This window comes from Colias philodice, chromosome 6, assembly GCF_061535455.1.
Source record: "Colias philodice isolate Cphi_HAF_F1 chromosome 6, ilColPhil1 Martin Lab GWU primary, whole genome shotgun sequence".
NCBI classification, from domain to species: Eukaryota; Metazoa; Arthropoda; class Insecta; order Lepidoptera; family Pieridae; genus Colias; species Colias philodice.
Window position 1 is genome coordinate 8,420,080 of NC_143091.1, and position 20,906 is coordinate 8,440,985.

At 35.1% G+C, this 20,906-nt stretch overlaps 1 protein-coding gene across 1 annotated transcript in view; it reads right to left on the reverse strand.

Annotated features, from left to right (window-relative positions):
• Positions 1-137: 137 nt before the first annotated feature.
• The window catches only part of Oatp30B (Organic anion transporting polypeptide 30B), a 43,946-nt gene continuing 23,177 nt past the window's right edge, over positions 138-20,906 (reverse strand). Inside the window, exons 4-18 of the mRNA XM_089696622.1 lie at positions 16,190-16,351; positions 14,697-14,832; positions 14,404-14,620; positions 13,922-14,124; positions 13,268-13,409; positions 9,386-9,493; positions 8,885-9,118; positions 8,476-8,640; positions 8,008-8,209; positions 7,536-7,705; positions 6,846-7,083; positions 5,320-5,511; positions 4,799-4,950; positions 1,848-4,325; positions 138-712 (exon numbers count right to left, since the gene is read on the reverse strand). Of these exons, the coding sequence (XP_089552748.1) occupies positions 3,625-4,325; positions 4,799-4,950; positions 5,320-5,511; positions 6,846-7,083; positions 7,536-7,705; positions 8,008-8,209; positions 8,476-8,640; positions 8,885-9,118; positions 9,386-9,493; positions 13,268-13,409; positions 13,922-14,124; positions 14,404-14,620; positions 14,697-14,832; positions 16,190-16,351 (3,022 nt within the window). The 3' untranslated portion in view covers positions 138-712; positions 1,848-3,624. The remainder of the gene's footprint in view (positions 713-1,847; positions 4,326-4,798; positions 4,951-5,319; positions 5,512-6,845; positions 7,084-7,535; positions 7,706-8,007; positions 8,210-8,475; positions 8,641-8,884; positions 9,119-9,385; positions 9,494-13,267; positions 13,410-13,921; positions 14,125-14,403; positions 14,621-14,696; positions 14,833-16,189; positions 16,352-20,906) is intronic.

The following is a 20,906-nucleotide window of genomic DNA, read 5'->3' on the forward strand; positions in this document are numbered from 1 at the left end:
AAATATTGTAGTCAAACTAAAAAAGCATTTCCATTTTGAATTTACTTAAGAATTATTTTTTTAACAGGTGATATGGATGAATATAATATTCCAGAGCGATAGGAAAGAAGATTGTATTGTGTTAAATAAAACTATGGTTTTAAAATAGGTATGCAATTTTATTAATCACTAAATGCAACAAATTAGTTTAGAAGTTGTCATTATCAAACAATTACTTTCGTGATTGAAGTGACAACGGTACAGCTAAATCAGTATCAAGTCTTAAGGCTATTTGTAAGGCATTTTTAGATAAACACTTTATTCATATCAAACTATTTCTCTCTTAACATTTATAAGACGAAAATTTACACAGACACTATCCATTGCCTCTTCCTTAACATCAGTGAATTATTTTAAAATATTTATACTAAAATAATATTCTACAATAGTAATTGAATTCTTAACTTTTAAAATATCAGCCCACAAATTGACAGAATTTTAGTAATTTTTCATGAAAAGAGGGGGTTGGCAAATACATATATTAGTGTAGACATAATAAACAAAAATTAACTAGTAAAAACAAACATATTTTCATCTAAAATATAACATTTTTTAATAATAAAAAATTTAAAGTATTATTTAGTGTTGTTTTATAACAACAAGGGTTATCCCTGACATAATCAGGTTTGTAGCTTGAAATGAATGGCAAGAAATATTAACCCTTAAAGCTTTTCTGTCACTTTTTTAGTACATGTACTTATTGCCGTGTAAATCTTGAATGTTCCAAAAAATCTAGAAAATTGACTACGTTGGAGAAAGTACGATAACAATCCTTTATTTTTCTCATACATGCCAATTATAGAAAACATTTCGTTCGTGTGCTAGGTGACTGTTTAATTTAGGGATTCCCGGAATTAGTGATGGTTTGCGTTTCTGGTCAATAATAGCTTTAATGAAATAGTTTCCATGTTTGATTGCTATTGATTTAACTTTCAGGTGAGATAAACTGTTGTTTTTGCTGTAAAGATTATGAAATATTCAAATAATTCTATGACAAAATATTCGAAATATAGCTGGTCCGTTTTTTGGGACAGTGCCGTAGATACAAGTAACTAAGAACCCATTGGCATGTCCCAAGAAACGGACGTTGCCATGATTCGTACTTTAATAAAATATCACTTTTATGGGAATTTCTTGCTTTAGAGTGTTTAATTATATGTAGAATTATTTTTAATTAAGTTCAAAATGACGAATATAATCTAAGACCAGTTTAATCTGTTGGATCGACAATAGAACCGGGAGTTCCTCGACCTCCACATGCATTTCGTCTAAATGTCCTAATCATCGGCCAAATATCACTTCACATTTTAGAAAAACCATTATTATTTGTATTAAATGAAACCAAAGGTTGCTTGACACGAAATAATAAATGTTATTTAAAATTCCACACAACTAAATAGTGTGATTGAGCTCGAGAGGGCTCAATTATCATATGTTAGGTATTTAGTTAAAATTGAAGAATTTTTTGTTATAATAGATAGTGAAAATACTGTGATACAATAAAACAATAAAATGCTACTTGAAATTGTTTTCAATTGTGTTATATTAGGTGAATTTTATTTTTTTTCATTCTTATTTTATAAGCTGTATGACAGCGTTGTCCGTTTTTTGAGACAGCAATGAAGACAGGGTTCTTGGCAAAGGCCGTTTTAACGGACATCCTGAAAAACCTACTTACAGAAAATTTGTTTTATTTTTTTCTCTACTATAGTATTTTTTAATCAATATCTATCACTAAAACCAATTCAGGTCAATCTGGGTACATTATTTCAGGGCTTGCCGTGTTAAGGGTTAAGAAATAAAAAAACGTATTCCAAAAAAGGGATGGAATCATCGAAAAAAGGGTAAGTTTCAAAATTATAAAAATTAATAACTTGTTTTGTCTCAAAAAAATAACTAATGTGTATAAATCTCACTCTTCATAAATAATTTGAGATCACATAATATTTGCATCACAAAATTTAATAGACAGTTGGGAGTGCTAGAGCTCAACTGATGAAACATATCAAGTAACAAGAACCATCATATTCCTTTAATAACTCAGGCCCTGGAATCACAGACACATTAGAAAATCGATTGTGTCGTGGACCGATCGGGCCGTTCGGGGCTCAATGGGTTAATTGTGAAATGGTACATTGCAAATTATTGAAATAAATATTTTAAATATAATACAACATTTCTAATTTATTTGTTTCTGATAAAAGCATTGGCAAATGTTTATTATGCATCAGATCAGGGAATACCAATACTTTTATAGCCACAAGTTAGAAAACAAAATGGCAGTAGGTGGACAATCCAACTGAAAGACAACATCAGAGGAATAAGTTAGGAAGGAACATGTATCTCTATATGGTTGTAGATGGCACAAATATCCAAATTAATCTTTTAAAAAGAAAAATTTTCGTTAACAAATCAAACCAGACATTACATAATCACTACACAGAGGGAATCACACTATGTAGTGAACTATTACTTATATTGAATGTGCATCTATATATCAACATTAGGGTTAGGGAATGTAATTCTATTTTCATGGTACAAATAAAAATTTTCTATCTAATCTTAACAGGTCCTTTGTGCAGATTTAATAATTTTTCTATCAAAACTTTTGTCTTTGTACCTAATTATACATATTAACGAGTCAATAATTAAACATTCTACCGTTTATCAATTGGGGTATTAATAAAAAATAAAAAGGAATAGTCTACAGGGCAAAAAAGTGATTTTACATTATCCTAATTTGGTTTAATAAATGCACTTTACATTTTTACAATACCAATTTTATTGTATTTTCAAACAGCCAATATTATGCAAGTTTCTGGTTCAAGCAGTTATCATAACAATAGCCGAATTATTAAAGTGCATTTAATAAACTTTTCTTTAAATATCTACTTTTATTCGTTTAAGGCCTTGTGATAATTATTCTTTAGTGTAAATATTAATTTGTGTTCTTTTGGACACTGTCCCATATAGCATTTAATCTGTATCACACTGAAAACATTGAATTATTGCTTATCAAAGGTTGTCATTAAGTACAGTTTATTAACATAAATAACTTGACGGTATTTACATATTTTTCTGTAAATATGGATATCTAAACTATTCTATTTTAAATACTACTCAAAGTAATAAGAAAATATAATCCTATAGAATGCAAACCAATATAGTGAATGATGTTGAGTCTTAATATGTACAATGCGCTAAAATTCTCCTAGATATGAATCCAAAATAAATAAATTTTGGTTTCATTTTAAAACACTAGGTACTACTTAAACTGCAGAAAGCAAGTCTCATCATTGGAAAGCTTTATTATAAATACTAAGATATGGTTTCGAATCACTTGCATTGGGATAAGCATAGAAGAAAATAATTTGTACAGTCTTCTCAAAACACATTCAATTATACACTGATATTTCTTATCAATCTTGAACATATAATTTTTTTTTCATTTATCACTCACTTTTTAATTTGTCTTTATTAATTAAAAATTTCACTAGAATGTTTTTGCAGCTGTACGGATAGGCATGGCAACCCGCCGATAGCTGCGTCGCGTTGAGATTCACTTCTATTTGAGCAAAGGAGTTCTCAGACTCGTGGATCGACGGTCGTAGAGGACAGCTGATCGACGCTGCGACCCTTCTGCATCTGAAGACTCAACTCGTTCGGTTCCATAGTGATGTGGTGTGACGAAGTTCGTTTGTGTTTCGTCTCTGGCGGTTTCATATCTTTGGAGTTGGTTCTTCTGTGTCGCAGAACGCCCGCGCCTTCGATGAGGCGCTTGCTCTCTTCGTCGACGCACTTGGTGAGCGGCAGGACAGTCAAGTCGAGGCTCTCCATGCTCTTGATCGCTAGGTGTTTGAGTTGTTCGAGGCTCAGGTCTCGCGAGTCTCCGCGGGAATGTACTTTGAAGTCCCTGGAGCCGTTCCTGGAGTGTCCGGGGAAGTCTCTCGACGTGGAGCGCGGGAAGTCGCGGGAGTGTCGCGAGTCACTGCGGACCGCGCGAGATCTCTCCGGTTCTTCGAGGGAATGTTGTCTGCCTCGCGGCTCCAGCTGGATCGTTTTGGAATCGTTTCGAAGGTGTCGAGACGCGACCAGAACGCGGGAGTTGTTGCCGACGGTGCGCGGCTGTGAGTCCTGCGAGTACTGCGAGTCGGTGCGCTGCAGTTTGGTGTGCTCGGTGTGCGCCGCGTCGGGCTCCAGGGGCGACGTGATGGCGGAGCTGGGGCCGGTCGTGATACCAGAACGGAAGCCGCTTGCGTTGTCCGCTGAAGGTAGCTCTTCGAATACTGTAAAGAATAAGTTTTAAATAAAGTACGTAAGAAACATTGAGCCATTTAACATGTAATTAATTAATTATTGAATTTTTTCACCCATTTGTTTTCATTATACTGTCTACAAATATCATAGTGGATAATGAAAAACAAATTAGGTTAATCGCAAAAGAAGTTCCAATTATTTTCTAAATCCATACTAATATTATAAATGCGAAAGTAACTCTGTCTGTCTGTCTGTTACTCAATCACGCCTGAACTACTGAACCAATTTGCATGAAATTTGGTATAGATATATTTTGATACCCGAGAAAGGACATAGGATAGGTTTTATCCCGGAAATCCTACGGGAACGGGTTTTTCTCTGAAAACGCGGGCGAAGCCGCGGGCGGAAAGCTAGTCATTAATAATTTATCATTCACAATAATGAGGAGGGAAGTAAGAAATAATTATTATAAAAAAAATCAGTAAAACATATGAACACTAACACTTATCGAGGCTGATGATGGAGCCGGCGATGTCCTTGTGCGGGTCGAGCGGCGGCGCGGTCTCCAGGTGCTTGCGGCGCCGCACCAGCCACCAGTCCACCATGAATATGCCCAACGCTACGATCTTTATCCCACCGCAGAGACCGACGTATCTGCCAATTGGATATGTGATATTGAGTTTTTGTAATTTTTTCAAGACATATTACGACTATTTTGAAGGTTAAAACAATTAGCGCGTGTAGTTTTAAATGTACAAAAATATCACACAGATATAGTTATGCAGTATGCTTATAAGATATTACTTTTTTTTGGGTAACACGGCAGTGAACACGTGGGACAAAAGCCAAAGAAGTTTAGAAACAATAAATAGATGTTTTTAGAAAATTATTAAACATCTTTTTTTAATCTTGAAATTGAAATAAAATAATGATTTTCACTAATTATCGATAATAATACTATAAGTAGCTATCATAAAATTAAATTCACACAATTCATAAATTTTGAGGGTAGTTGTCAATTACCTGTATCGGAACTGCTCTATATCGTACAGCAGACAGCGCCCGCCCTTCTCGCCGCTGCAGGACTGCTTCCACAATAGACACGTGGAGTCGATCAGGTTCCCGAACACTATGGGCGCGGGGATGTAGCCGAATAGACGGAATATCACGAACTGCATGCCGAGAGCGAATGAACGCTCCTCTTCACTGACGGATCTGTAAGAGGTTTGGAATTAGTTATTTGCGGATTTTTGAAGTGAAACTTATGTAGGCGCGTTGAGAGTAAAATTTCAAGGTCGCGACACGAAAATACCTAAAACCAAAATAAAATTGGGTAAGGCGACGATTTTGATATATTTGAATATTGCCAAAGAAGGATTGCTTCTGACACGTGTGCTCGGCACATACGCTCTTTTTTTGAAGTGGTTGTGTTGAATATCGATTTATAATGTAAAGTTTTGAAATAAAGGCAACTAACTATCTTAATATATAATAAATCTCGTGTCACAATGTTTGTCCTCAATGGACTCCTAAACCACTTAACCGATTATAATAAAATTCGCACACCATGTGCAGTTCGATCCAACTTGAGAGATAGGATAGTTTAAACATGTAGGTACCACGGGCGAAGCCGGGGCGGACCACTAGTAGAGATATAAAAACATTCACAACACAACATAAACAAATTAGTAATCTACGTCAATCGGTCTGATATAATTTATTACAAAGATATGATCAATGAAATGTGATTCAACAATGAATCATAAGTGATTTGAAAAGATAAATTTAACTTATTGACACTTCATATATCAGAGGCAATTGTATAATATTGTGATCAATAACTGATAACTGATTGAATGAAGAAATATTATACATACTTATTGTTTCATTAAATAGCCATGGTATCGAATTAGCCTAAGAAATGATTTAGTATCGGAGGTAAAAATTCTTGAATCTATTAGCAGACTGTTCACATTTCTACAGTGGCAAAAATAACTTAAAACGACTCGAAGAAGATCCTCTTCCGGTTATAGCAACAAAAATACATTATTGTCCGCATTTCACGATTTTAGTCGTCCTACGTTTATGTATGTCCAAAACGCACAGCATTTACCTACCCGTGCTTGAACTATACCACACCCCGGACACTCCATACAAAATTATAGTTTTGACAGTCACACTGTAGTGACTGCAAATGTGTGTGTTAACGCTTTATGGTTGGCACATTTTTGACTAGCGTAAAAAAAAAATTCGCGTTTTTCTGATGAAATACATCCGTAAACAGCACAATATCTAACCATTTTCTACGAAAAACGATAATCACAAATGCAAAATAATAAAATTACTTTAAGTCAATTTGATTAATGTTGTCAATCTTCGTTGCGTATCGTCCCTGTAGAAAAATATGGACCATTTTTAGCCTGATCGTGCGGGGTGAGGTAAGTGTTTAATTTTGGCGGGAGGCGGAGAGTGTCCGTTCAGTAGCGTTTAGCTACTATGTATTATGTATTCTGTACCAATACTATAAAACTAGTCTAACACTAACTTACCGTAGCACAATCATAAGCAGCGGCATCTGTGTCACAGCGACCACGAAGGTCATGAAGAACAGCAGCACGAGGAACGGGAAGATGGTCGTGCAGGGCGGGTTGCACGCGCCCGCGGTGGCCACGGGCACTACGGTCACCTCGCTGTACTCCCGGGCCCCGCCCGCGGTGAGCGCTGATGCGGCCGCGCCCACCACGCCCCCTACTGAGGATAGGACTTCGCCGCGGTTCTCGTGCACGCCTGTGTGGGGGAACTTTAATTAATAATAAATAGACACAAATACCTGTTAAGAGGTCGTCAGAAAATGTCAAAAGGGCTTTGTAGAAAACATTAATTAAAATTGACGTATTATTTGCATGGTAATAGTGTTTATATTTTGTTGTATCACTTATTATGAAAACTCTGCCTAATACACGCGTAGGCCGAGTTTTTACCACGTTCTTTTTAAGACATGTAAATATTATATCCGCTGCACTGCAAATGTGTGTAATTGGAATGATTTATAAATAAAAAAATAATGTGAGCGAATTGATAACGATCTATAACGATTTTTGCATTATATTTAAATTCCCTATTTTATCTTGTTCTCAAATCTTAATAACCGCGGATGGCAATACCTAAGTCAATTATTAGATGTGGTAAATGCTTTTAAACAATGTAAAACGTGTGAACAACAGGTGTTTCCAACTCACAAGCACAATTAGTGAAATTAGATCTGGATGAAAAGGCAGCACATCCCGCGTGGCACGGCGAGAAGTAAGTGAGCCCGTTGTTGCCGCACACCGGCTCCATGTCCGTCTCCGTGCACAGGCAGTTGAAGTTGCACGCTGCTGTTAGGTTCACTTTGAATGGTTCTAGATTGCTGGAAGATAAATAAGGATTACTTTATTTTTTTAAGAGTTGAAAAATAATACTCTTTCTGAGGGAATGAAATAAATGCATTTGCAAATGCATCAAGGAAATAAGAATTTCCCCTACAAAATTTAAAATGTTAAACATGCTAAAAACAGATTTCAGAAAAATAAAAATAAAATATTAAAAAAATATTAAAATTTGCTAGTTTCTTAAGGACATAATATTACAATTGACATAAAAAGCAAGTCTACAAGCTATCTTCAGGGAAAACCTCAAACAAATATCAACATTCTGAGACATTTTATTTACCTATTATTAGTATACGGTATCGTAGTGCCGGCCATCTTAATGTTATCGCAGCCGAGGAAGAACAACAGGGCATAGCACGAGAGACAAATGGTGTTGGATATGAGCACGAACTGTACTGCGCCTTTCGGCCGCAGCTCAAGCCGCTTGAGCAAGCAACCGCCCATGAATATGCCGATACATGCGCCTGGGATTGCTATGGACCCTGGAAATGTTTGAATAAGTTACTTATACGTTCAATAATATGGCTATGCAATGAGGTCATTAGTATGGAACGTCATTAAACGTTTGTTTATTGATAATAGTAAAAACAAATACTCCAGCACAATAGTTCTATTGAAACCATTACGACAAAATTAACATTGACTGATTAATATTCACATACTTGGACACCTACTGAATTTCTAAATTAGTCTAATATTTTAATTGATGATAAAAGATTAAGCTAAAACGCAGAAGTTAATAAGTTACCTGTAAATACGCTGGCCTGACTCTTTCCAAGACTGAACTGCGTCTCAAGATATTTAGGCAGAAATACAACGAAGCCAGATACTATCATGAGTTCCATGCACGCTCCCAGACAGGTCACCACGTAAACCGGGTTCTTTAGTAGGCGCCACATTGATACGGGGATATCTGCAAGTTTTTATAGTGGTTAGACATATATTTCTATAAAAAAACATAATCCCGAAATTTCTATTAATGTATTCAGAGGCCAAGAATTATTGAATTAATGGAAAAAATATTACGTTAAGTCGTGATTCAAAGAAAAAAAAAAAACTATTAGATCTATAAACATTACCGGACAGTTTTGTTTCGTTCTATAGAACGAAACTAAACCTGAAACGAATTTCAGAAACCAATTCCCAGTCGTATTCACCTTTAATATCCTTCCCATATCCTGTGTCCCTGATATCGCTCTGTGGTTTGGGCGGCGGTTTGCTCGTGCCGGAACCGCTGGCGGCCGCCGCTTTTTCCACTAGACGAATCTTTTCCTTCTCATGTACAAGCACTTTTGGGAACGAGAAGAACGGTATAGCGACTAGAATTAGTAGCAGACCACCGAGAAGGAATCCACCCCACCACATACCAACCCAACGATGGTCCCCAGGATCTGAAAAGTATTGTTATATAAGTTCAAGAAAAAGTCTGTTGAAAACATTCACTTCTGGTTAATAAATATGCCTCAGATTAATACGATGAAATAGATAATATTCTTAAATACGATGAAATAGTCAAATAGATAACATTTTTATTATTCATGAATATACATTTTTAGTATTTACGTATACTGATTCTTTGCTTTATTCGTAGATAAGAAATATAACGCAAGTAAATAAAAAAATTAGACTATTTTACAGCGATGTTATTGTTGACATACCTATAGATATAATAGCACCAGAAAATGAATCCATGTGAAAGGATAGAAGATAGGCACCGAGTAGAAATCCAAGAACTGGACCAAAAGCGCCCATACTGTACATACAACCTGTAAAGACATACATTTTGTTATGTATTTAAGTTAATTGTTTTACAATGATGAGTTTTTTTGCGATATCTTTTTATGATATTTATGGACGTAATTGCTCGTTTAATCCTGGAATAGGAACGAGAGTATAACACAGTAGAAGCTTATCTTCTGCGTTTCTTGTAAACAGTCAATGAGGGTTTCATAAGTTAATAGTTATGCTTCACTGAATACCATTAATTAAGAAAAAGCTATAAATTAAAGTTTAATTATAATATTAGTATCGCCTTAGTACTTGTCGTTTCCGAAAGTCGGTAGCTTACGTAAGGAAGTTACGTAATCGTAACGTTATGTAGACCATTATGATTCGGAATTTTACTTAGATTGCCACATTATGTAATGTTTTATTTTATGGTTGTTCTAATAAATTTCAAGCATCTTTCCAAATGTATCTTAATTTACTACATGATGATTATAATATTCTTATATTGTACATAAAATAGAAATCGTTCGTTGGCATTCTAGTGTACAAAAGTACTTAAATGAGCTTTCTGCTTTAATATAATATTATCTTCGGTAGTTGTTTAACATTGCACCTGTTTGTAGTGTTGATGTATACAGATACTGCATAAAAGTGGCATTCGATAAGGGCGCATTCAGTACGCGGCGGGTGCCGGCACTGCGGGATCAAAAGTGGGTCATACTTGGTTTCATGATCGCACTTTGCAGAATTCGTGCAACGATGCTAAGTATAAGTTCTTATCCTTTTTTAACTTTTGCAAGATTTTTTCTTAACCTCTAAGAAATGAAATACACGTTGATTGCTAAGATCCAATTAAAATCTATGTCGCGGTGGTCTTAATACACGAGCGCCTATCTAATGTACTTGACATTAAAATATATAGGCAAAGGAGAGAGGTTCCGTCTGAAGGTTATATGAGAGGCTCTCGTATTACTTTGCCAGTGGAGGGCGCTGCTAAAAAAAATCACTTGACTGACTGAGTACAGAAGGTGCTTTGAATGTGGAATACTAAGAGAAGTACACTTGTGCGGTTCAACGTGGTTCAAATTATTTTTAAATTATGTGAATTTACTTAATCCTACTGGTATAGGTATGACATGTTTGAATTAAAGTTGCGTGTCCAATTAATAATATTACGACCTATTGCGTTTTTGCCACATAACGCCTTACTCAATGTCAATGGCGACTAAAATAAATGAATAATATGTCCACCTACACGGAAGTGTCATTCTGTTAAAATTGCAGGGAACGTTAGTGGACAGGGTATGGCGGGTCAAGGTCACCGAATCGAATCAGGGTGGAATCGAGGTTGGCGCGAAAGACTGCGCCAACTGACAAATACGCGCATAGCATGCGATACTTCTTTGAGCCTCGAGGTTAAACCGAAAATTAATCAAACATGGAAAGAAAAGATTTATGAGAAACTATATGGAACTTGGCAGCTTATTGCATCACCATTCAGAAATATATTTTCTTTAAATATTTATACGCATTTGCAATACACGCTTGAAAATACATAAATATCGAAGCTAAGTAAATGTTTGCGTCATTATGAGTACTTACTTACCCATAGTTTTTGGTTTAATTAATTAAAATTTAAAGTTTGAACTTAACTTAATTTTACACAAAATATTTAGGATTCAATTAACACTTATAACATAAATTAGGTAAATACTTTTCACATTACTTCAATAGTCTAATGAAATATTAATATGTATAATATTATATGTGTATAAATGAAAAATAATTACATCAACTTATTCTTATTAAGAAATATTGGAATATAGTGCAGTTTAGAAACTGTAAAGTGTTCATTCTATTTGGTAGCTAGGTGCACTGTTTTTATCGTAGTTAGGAAATAGTTATTTTCACCTAAATCCGAACTAGTGAATGTTTCGCCAGAGGTGTATGTTAATTTTATAATAAGCTAAATATAAAAACAATATATAGAATATTACATTTATTTCGTAAAAGTTATAATAAATTAATAATTCTTAACTAAATATAATATTAAATAAATATTGATAAGATATATACAGGGTGTCCCACTATTGGTATACTAAGCGCGAAGGGACTTGTAGTTTTACATACACTGATCATGTAAAAAATACTTAAACAACAAAATTACGTCAAAAATTTTTTGCTAAATTTTTCCTGAAAATCCATGTTTTCTTCTCTAGCTTCGCGCAGCCGGCATATAGCGCTTCGCTAATGTGAGCATTTTGTCTATGAAAACATAATTTTAAACGATAGCTCACGTGCTGCTATCAAAGTTGGGCGGGTTGCTTGTTATGGGTGTACACATAGAGTTTTAAGAATTCATCTATTTGAAAAAAAACTGCATCTGGAATTTTATAAGGTTTTTTTTACGTACTCAGCGTATGCATAACTATAACCTCCTTTGAGCTTAGTATACCAACAGTGGGACACCCTGTATAGGAGAAAATTAAGGTCGGTGATGTCCAATTCAATTAAGGTCTCATCGTAGATGCAATATATTATTTATAGCGCATTTTTATCAATACTACCCGCAAACATTTGATATCGCATGTCACAACGCTGACAGGTGTCAAAGTTAAGCATAACATATTAAAACATTTATTTATATGGCAATTGAAAGCCGCAATAAAAAGGTAATAGCACAAAGGCGCGTCTGGGCTGGGTTCGTTGAACTGCGCCGTGTGCCGTCGTACTTCGCTTTATGAGACATCGTGTGGTTACAACGCACCGTTCTACATCACAATAAGTGCCGTGATGGGAAGGTCGAGCCCTATACGTTACATTTGTTAATACATTAGGGGCCGATTCTTAAATTCTTTTGGCAAAAGTTACCGGGACCATAAAGTATTATGGCATAATATAAAAATGTTACCTGGAAAATGTGGAAATGACGGCCAATCAGACACATTTTGAAATGATTGTCGACTTTTTGGGATTCGCTAGGATATGAGCTTCGTACAACGTATGGTACGTATTTAAAAGTTCAATAGAAAGTTCAAAATTCCAAATATGGTAGTTCAGAGCTCTACCGCAAAATACCCAGATTCACGGAAGGACAAATTATTGTGAACACGATGCACTTTAGAATGATTTAAGTAATACACTCATATATATTTTTTGTTCAATGACGGGGCTATTATTATGAGTAATGTAAATAAGTTTGTTGACATTACGAGTAATAAAAACGAGTTCAGTTTTTGTACGATTAAATAGTAAATGACAAAAAAGATTTTACAGAGAATAAATCTGATCTACGACAAAATTATGTTTGAGTATAGCCAGACATAGACACGGTTCACGATTTATTGGAAGCCTTACGTAGGTCACAGGGGGAATTTAATATTATTGGAAATCAGCCGTAGCAATATCCGCTTTCCAGGTAGTTCCTAGATGAAGTATGATACATTTGAAAATGTTATTTTCTCGTCTATGAGGATATAATGAACTGACCATTACGGATCGTTTTCTATTATTTACAACCTTGTAGATAATATGATATACATATTGCAATAATTTTACCGTTTCTATTATGATTGAACTTCCTGGCGATATCTACTAGACTAGACTTATGGCCGGTTTCACAACTTCTGCATATATTTTGTTTAGGATTTCAAATGGCAAATAATACGTATGATAGTAAACGTCAAAAAGAGTTCAATAGGCTTTCAGGAACATTAACAGCAAGTGGTGAAATCAATCCTTAGTATTTTCAATTGTTGAAAAAGATATCCACAAATTATTATTATTCCACCTGAAAATTAAGTTTAACTCACCTATATACATACTAGAAGACTCTGGCCTCACGTGGTCATCGACGTACGTGGTGCCGAGTGTTAGAAGTGGAGATCCCCCACATCCCAACAGTACTTGTGCCACTATGAACACCATTACTGGGACAAATGTGCTCGGAGAACTCTATTGGGATAAAGAAAACAACATAAATTAGTTTTTTTTGTTCAAGTAAAGAAAAAACTTAATTGACGATTGGTCCATAAACTGACGTTCAATAGAAATTCATCTTTATAGTGGAATGAATACTTGAAAGAGACCTTTTCACTTTCACCGTGAAAGGATCCAAGGTTAATAGAAACAATTAAATACTTAGCTAAAATGAGCTAAAGCAATAATACTAATCTAATAAAGATTTCATTGGATGAAGTCTAATAAAACTAACCCAATTTATTTTGTATAAACAATTTTGTCCGGCTGGAATCACTTAAAAATCCATAGGTTAGTGCTCTAAGATCCCTAGTTTGTCAAATAAGGAAGTTGGAAGTAAAGGATGATAAAGTTGAAAATCTCCTAAAAGACACAGAGGAAAACGTTAAAAACCTTTATAAGGCTGCTGAAATCCTTAGTCGAAATTGCAGTTACCTAAAAGACAGGAAAAAACGTGAGAACCTTCACGAGGCTGTCGAAAACCTTACCTTAATACAATTGTCGGGTCTCAAATTGGCAGGAGGCAGGCCCTGCGAGAGTCTGCCGAGGCCGCCCATATCCTGCTCGAGAGCTCGCGGGAGCCGGCAGATGTTATCGTCCGATTTATTATTCGACAACATTTCGCTGTTCGCTTCCGCTATAAAGTGCGGCACGACAAACACCAGCGATCCGATGCCCATGATAACGGCACCTAAAACGTGTGCAATAAACTCTTTATCGATGTTCATAAACATCATCGCGAGATGAAACGAGACACGTCAACAAAATGGATGGAAGTTTGGAATTAGCCGTCTGCCGTGATTTCGTATTTTTTTTTCTAAAAATTATAAAATGCATGCATGCATTGCATGCAGCCAATAATGGCTACTTCAACAATTTGTATACACTTTGTAAATGGTCTGAAGTACATGTATAGGAGTAGGGTCTATAGGGCTTGTAACTTAGGTTAAAAAACATGCTTAGTGCTTACCAACAGCAATCCAAACAGGAATATGTCTCCTGCTTCCCAAGTATGACACGAAAATGACTGTAATAACGTTGCCGATCTCGTAGCTGCTCGCTATGAGCCCCGAGAGGCTGGAGGGTATTTCGAAGCGTTTCTCGATTGTTGTGATCACAGAGTTGATGTAGCCAGAGCTTAGTGCCTGCTGCAGCGTAACTAGGAACGAAAGGAAAAATACGAATACCTGAAACATTTAAAACAATTAGTACCAATCTATATGAAATTAAAGCTATAATTGGTAGAAATGTTAGTGGCCTTACTTTAATACTAGAGAATCTCTGGATAAATAACGGCCTCCAAGATAGGATACCGCAGTCTCGTGAGTCATGCGGAATGTCTAATATTTCTGGGAATATCTGATGGGGTTTTTCTTTCTCCTTCTCGCGTTCCCGGTCTCTGTAATTAAAGGAGTATGAGCACGTTTTAAAGATACAGAAATTGCCCAATATGTATATTCAAATAAATTGACTTAATACATGACGTGGTTTATTTTAGTATATCTACAGGTCATAAAGATTTTTTTTATGGCAAGAACTCATAATAGTCACTTATAATACCACAAGAGCTTCAAAATTATCGGGTATTTTCCGATAGGTTCATTGCAAACAAATGAAGGAGTCAAGTTTTTAGTCAAGGTTAAAAAATCACGAGCGCGAAGCGCGAGTGATTTTTCCTGAAAAACTTGACGACTTTATTTGTTTGCAGGGAACCTTGAGGGAAATGCCAGATAATTTTGAAGCTCGTGTGGTATTCGGGAGATTATTTTTCCGTCCCAAATGTCGGCCAATAATTTCACAATTGAATTGAACCTGTCAGTTTGACGTCAACGACCAGAGAAAATTTTCAAAAAATTATCAGTATAATACCATGTAGGTTGTACCACGTGACGTCGAATGGTGCAATTCTATTGGTCGATATTTGGGTCGGAAAAATAATCTACTATTATTTTTGATATTGTAATACAAAAATATGGTAAACATTCCGTTTGAGTGTGAATTTTTATATTGTTTATTTTGTAAAATTATATTTACGAGAAATAGATTGTCATTTTAAATAATTGGTATTATCTTAAATTAAAAATAATGAGAAATTATTTTGAATTGTCTTGAATTATTACTAACGAAAGAAAGAAACTACGAGAATTTCGTCATCAAGATTTGATAACCATATCAATTTTTTTAACCATTTCTAAGTAAAATACACTGATATGATTCATTATAGATTTACTATCATTTTTTTAAGAAGTGCCTTGTTGTTGTGCCTAGTGACTTGATTTTGAGGTTTTTAGGACTCAATTAGATTAATTAAATTTAATAATATGTAAGTATTTAATATAGTAACATATAATTGTATCATACAAAAATATATAACTAATATCGATAACTAATAGATTTTCTATACCTATATAAAAAGTTTAAACAATTTACTCTTAACATGCATGTGTAAACAAAACGCGTATGGTAATAATTTTATCGAAATAATTGAAATAGAACAAGATAAACCATTATAATAGACGATAAAACCTTTTCAAATCATATTATTCAATACACGGGGAAGTCGCCCGGTGATCACGCTCGGTTTAAGTGTTCTAAACGTCAGGGTAAATAATATATGTAATGAAAAAATCGCTTTAAAAATCCTTTAAAGTCTAAGTATAATTTCTAAATGTATAACACTTGCGTAAAATCAAACACATGAAAATATCATACAATCATCATGATCATGTCATAGTACTAATTGTATGAGGTTTTACCTGTCACATATTCCAGCAGAGGGGTTTCTGCTGTGACATTTGATAGACTCCCGTGGGGGGTACGACGGTGGCGCGCTCGGTCCAGCAGCGTCGCTCGCGCCGCTTTCACCGCAACCCGACTCCGCGTATAGGCCCGTCATTGCATACATTGATTCTTGTCTCCTTATAGACACAAACAAAATTTTTATTAGTTTTAGACAGTCATCACATCACTTCACGTCACGTCACGAATCACATCAATTCACGGATGAAGGAAAATTTAAGTATAATACCCAAGTAATGTTTACAATTACCTCTCTAACAACAATCTCAACTGCTCAGCTGTTACATCCGACATATTGGCGACACGAAAACAGAACGCAACTTATTCAATACCAAAACAACAATGCTATAGAACACGGTTAAAGTTTTCGCGACCACTGTGACGTCACCTCAACACTAACATTTTGGCGATTTCACTTTCTCACGACACAATGGCGTTCGCGATTATAACTGTACGCATATGCTTAACGGAATATTTGGAACGTGCTCTTATGGCGTACTGAGATAAACGTGCAGATGATGACTAAACTTAAAGCTTTGTGTTAGGTGTGATATCAGTCGCGTGCGATTAGGTGCGAATGTGGGCCAGGTGTCGCAAACCAAATGCTATCTATGATGCCATGGTTATCGTTATCAGCCAAATATTTAGGAAAAAATAAAGGGTTACAAGAGTATTGATCGTTTCCTCGATGTTTACCGTATGAATGACATATCGATTTTTTTTTGCTGGAAAAGATAAATTAGTCACCTTATCTGTTTGTATCTTTCATATATTGATTCCGATTAGAAAAATTAACGCCCTATTGCGCTAATGTATCCCTATTTATTGATCCCAGAATGAGCAGCAATAATGTCAAATATGTGTTACGGTTTTAACGAGACCATGCGAAATATGGTTACATACTAGTTTTTAGGAGGTACTATATACAATATAAAATCTTTTGTATATGACTACTTACTGCTATTATGTAATTAATATGAATGCAATTTTTCATTTCGGTAACTTTGTAAAATATGCGTTCTCAACTTTTAACTGTAATTGATGTTATATAAACGAAGGATACTAAATAATTAATACAGTTTCAGCATGTAAGTAATAATTGTCTTCACTATCCGAATAATAAATATTTAACATTGGTTTATTGGTTCGTAGTTTTGGTTTTTATTTATGAGTTACAATTTGCATGATTTTTGAAAATCAAGACTATTTCAATACTTGAGTATTACAATTTACAATATTTTTTAAATAATTTGGAAAATCCAAAAGTGCACGCCTCATAATTTTTTTTTAATAAATATTTATTAATTATTATTTTTGTTTATTTAATAACAATTAAACCACATCGAATCAGACCCTGAAAAATGAAAGGGTTCTATTCCTGAGCATAGGTACTCAAGCGTAAGAGAAAAAAAAAGACTCGATTAGTAAAGTATTTCGGTCGCTATCGTGTTAACAAGAAAAAGGATCCGCACATAGTACAGACACACGGACGTCCAAGACAGAACTTTTTTAAACTGTTTTTTAACTAGTTTAAATAACAAAAATGACATCAAAAATATCATGAACGTTAAAAATAGTGTTTTTTCTTAATATGTGTGTGTATGTATTATCTTACAAGTGCAATGTATGATACATAAAGACATTTTAAGTTTGAAAAATCAGATGTTTTGCGCGAAGTGACAGTAGTACCCACCTCAACGCTTCGCTTATGAGGCGTGCAATATGATAGATTTTATCATAGATACAGCATCTACGTGTACAGGCGGATATCAATTACATTTCAGTAATATGTTTATAAAATAGATTAGTCTTATCACTATAAAACCAAAAATAGTTTATACATAGACATGAAAGCCAAGGTTATTATGCCGGACATAAAACAAACGTTAAAATCCGTATAATACGAATTGTCTGACGGCACCCGTACGCGAACGTAAACATGTAAATATTATCTTAGAGAACAGGCATCGCATGAAAATATTACGTAGTTACGTTTCAGCATTGAACAATTAATCATATTTGTTGCTATTTATTTTATAGAATAGACCGGAAAATATATCTATGATTATATAGTAGGTATAAATGTTATGTCGTTACACAATACAACCATTAAAAATGCGATATGGAAACTGAATTACATATTGTATGTACGGTGACTAATCGTTTGAAATCCGTAAAATAATTTGGAAAATCCAAAAGTGCACGCCTCATAATTTTTTTTTAATAAATATTTATTAATTATTATTTTTGTTTATTTAATAACAATTAAACCACATCGAATCAGACCCTGAAAAATGAAAGGGTTCTATTCCTGAGCATACTCAAGCGTAAGAGAAAAAAAAAGACTCGATTAGTAAAGTATTTCGGTCGCTATCGTGTTAACAAAAAAAAGGATCCGCACATACAGACACACGGACGTCCAAGACAGAACTTTTTTAAACTGTTTTTTAACTAGTTTAAATAACAAAAATGACATCAAAAATATCATGAACGTTAAAAATAGTGTTTTTTCTTAATATGTGTGTGTATGTATTATCTTACAAGTGCAATGTATGATACATAAAGACATTTTAAGTTTGAAAAATCAGATGTTTTGCGCGAAGTGACAGTAGTACCCACCTCAACGCTTCGCTTATGCCGGGTCCAGACTGGTGAAACGTAACATGCAATGTAACATTCTGCCTTTCATTGCATGTTCGCTGCTGGTGTGGACGCATAGCGCGCTCATAACGCGCATTCACTACGAACATCCCGCGTTCGTCTGTTTCCGTCATTCTGCCGCGAACACGGCCCTTCGATACACGTTTTTTTCGTGCGCGTCAAACCGGTAGATCACACGAAGCATGGAGTCCGAAGACCACGTTTTTGCTATGACGATTATCAGTACTTCATTATTAATAATACATCAACTCATGAAAACACGCCGAAGACCCTTTCTTTTGCTCATTCCACGCAGTCTCGTCCTCCATGTTCGTTGCGTTCTCAAACGACCGTCCACATTGGCTGCTCCGCGCACACAACGCGCCCCTTTGTGTTCGTCGAAAAACCGACAAATTTCGGATCGCTCCGCGCGCGGCTTGTAATGCTCGTAGCGTGCGCGTGTAATGCACAATTCGCGCGCGCAAGACGTCCAAACTATGAGAAATTGTTACAAAGTGTGTTACCTTTCATGATACATTGCAGCAATGTGGACGGTGAATTCTTTCATTGCATGTTACGTTTCACCAGTCTGGACCCGGCATTATGAGGCGTGCAATAACGAGGTGAAATACAAGCATGCCACAAGTTTTGGCCTATATACATTTTCGAAGATTTCCAAAGCTTAAAGGCTGTGTGGTTGAGAAAGTTAATAAGATGAGAATACAAATGTGACATAACATTATACATATACTAGCGACCCGCCCCGGCTTCGCACGGGTGCAATGCTGATACTAAATACACTACAGAAAAATTGTGAACGTTGTATAGGTATAAAAATATAGCGGCCCGCTCCGGCATCGCACGGGTATAAAATACATAGCCAGGCGGCCGCAAACGCTACGTCCCGCAATTTTTAAATCTGTAATATCTTCGAAAATAACTATTCACTTAAATCATACGGTGTACAGGGCCATATAGATCTATATTAAATGAACAATGTATTCATGGTATTTAATTGGTTAAGGATTAATGCTGTATTGGTTAAAATCGCTTCGAAAATTAGCCATTATTTGTCGTAAAAAGTAAATGACAAAAAAAAGTTATTGTGGGTTATCCATAAGAGATAGACATATACCATCGCGGACTTTTCTATAGACCTTTTCAATGTGTATAATACTTAGTACATTATTTTGATAAAATTCGTAGGGTTCAGCCTGCGTTTGCAATGTAAGCGGAATAAATGTAATTTTTTACGACATCACATTAGAAACCTCAAAAATAACAGTACTTACTACTACTTAATGGATCTTATTATACATATAAACCTTCCTCTTGAATCACTCTATCTATTAAAAAAAACCGCATCAAAATCCGTTGCGTAGTTTCAAAGATTTAAGCGTACAAAGGGACATAGGGACATAGGGACATAGGGACAGGGAAAGCGACTTTGTTTTATACTATGTAGTGATAGCTTTTAGGCAACACTTTTAGGTTATAGGTACCATTTGACACACATGTCGCAAAGGAAAATACAAGAAATGAAACTAATGGCGCATTACAAAATATGTAATAATGTGTGGTTTTATGAAACCACGGTAAAAGTGAAACTTAGGCATAAAATTATCGTATTTGTACGATAATTATCGTACGGTTCCGAACACTGCTTTATACCTACTCGACAGCCGACCGTCACGCGACATGCGCTACACAGACCAAAAAGTTTGAGACGATGTAATAAAAGTTTCACTTTAAAAATATAACTGAGTTAGAAGTATTTATTACTACATGATATTATGAAGTCATTATCTTTATCTATTACTAATATTATACAATTAAGTCATGAGCTTCTTGGTGCTCATGTACTCTGTGTTTTTGTTAGCTAAAGCTAGCTAAAGTCAGTGACGTCATTTTAATGTTGTTGGTCATTTACATAATATTCAACTTTTCAAGCGATAATTTTCCTTGACATTAAAACCAAATTCGAATACAATATCATTGTGTACCATTCTGTACTCTGTAATGAATGGTGGCTAA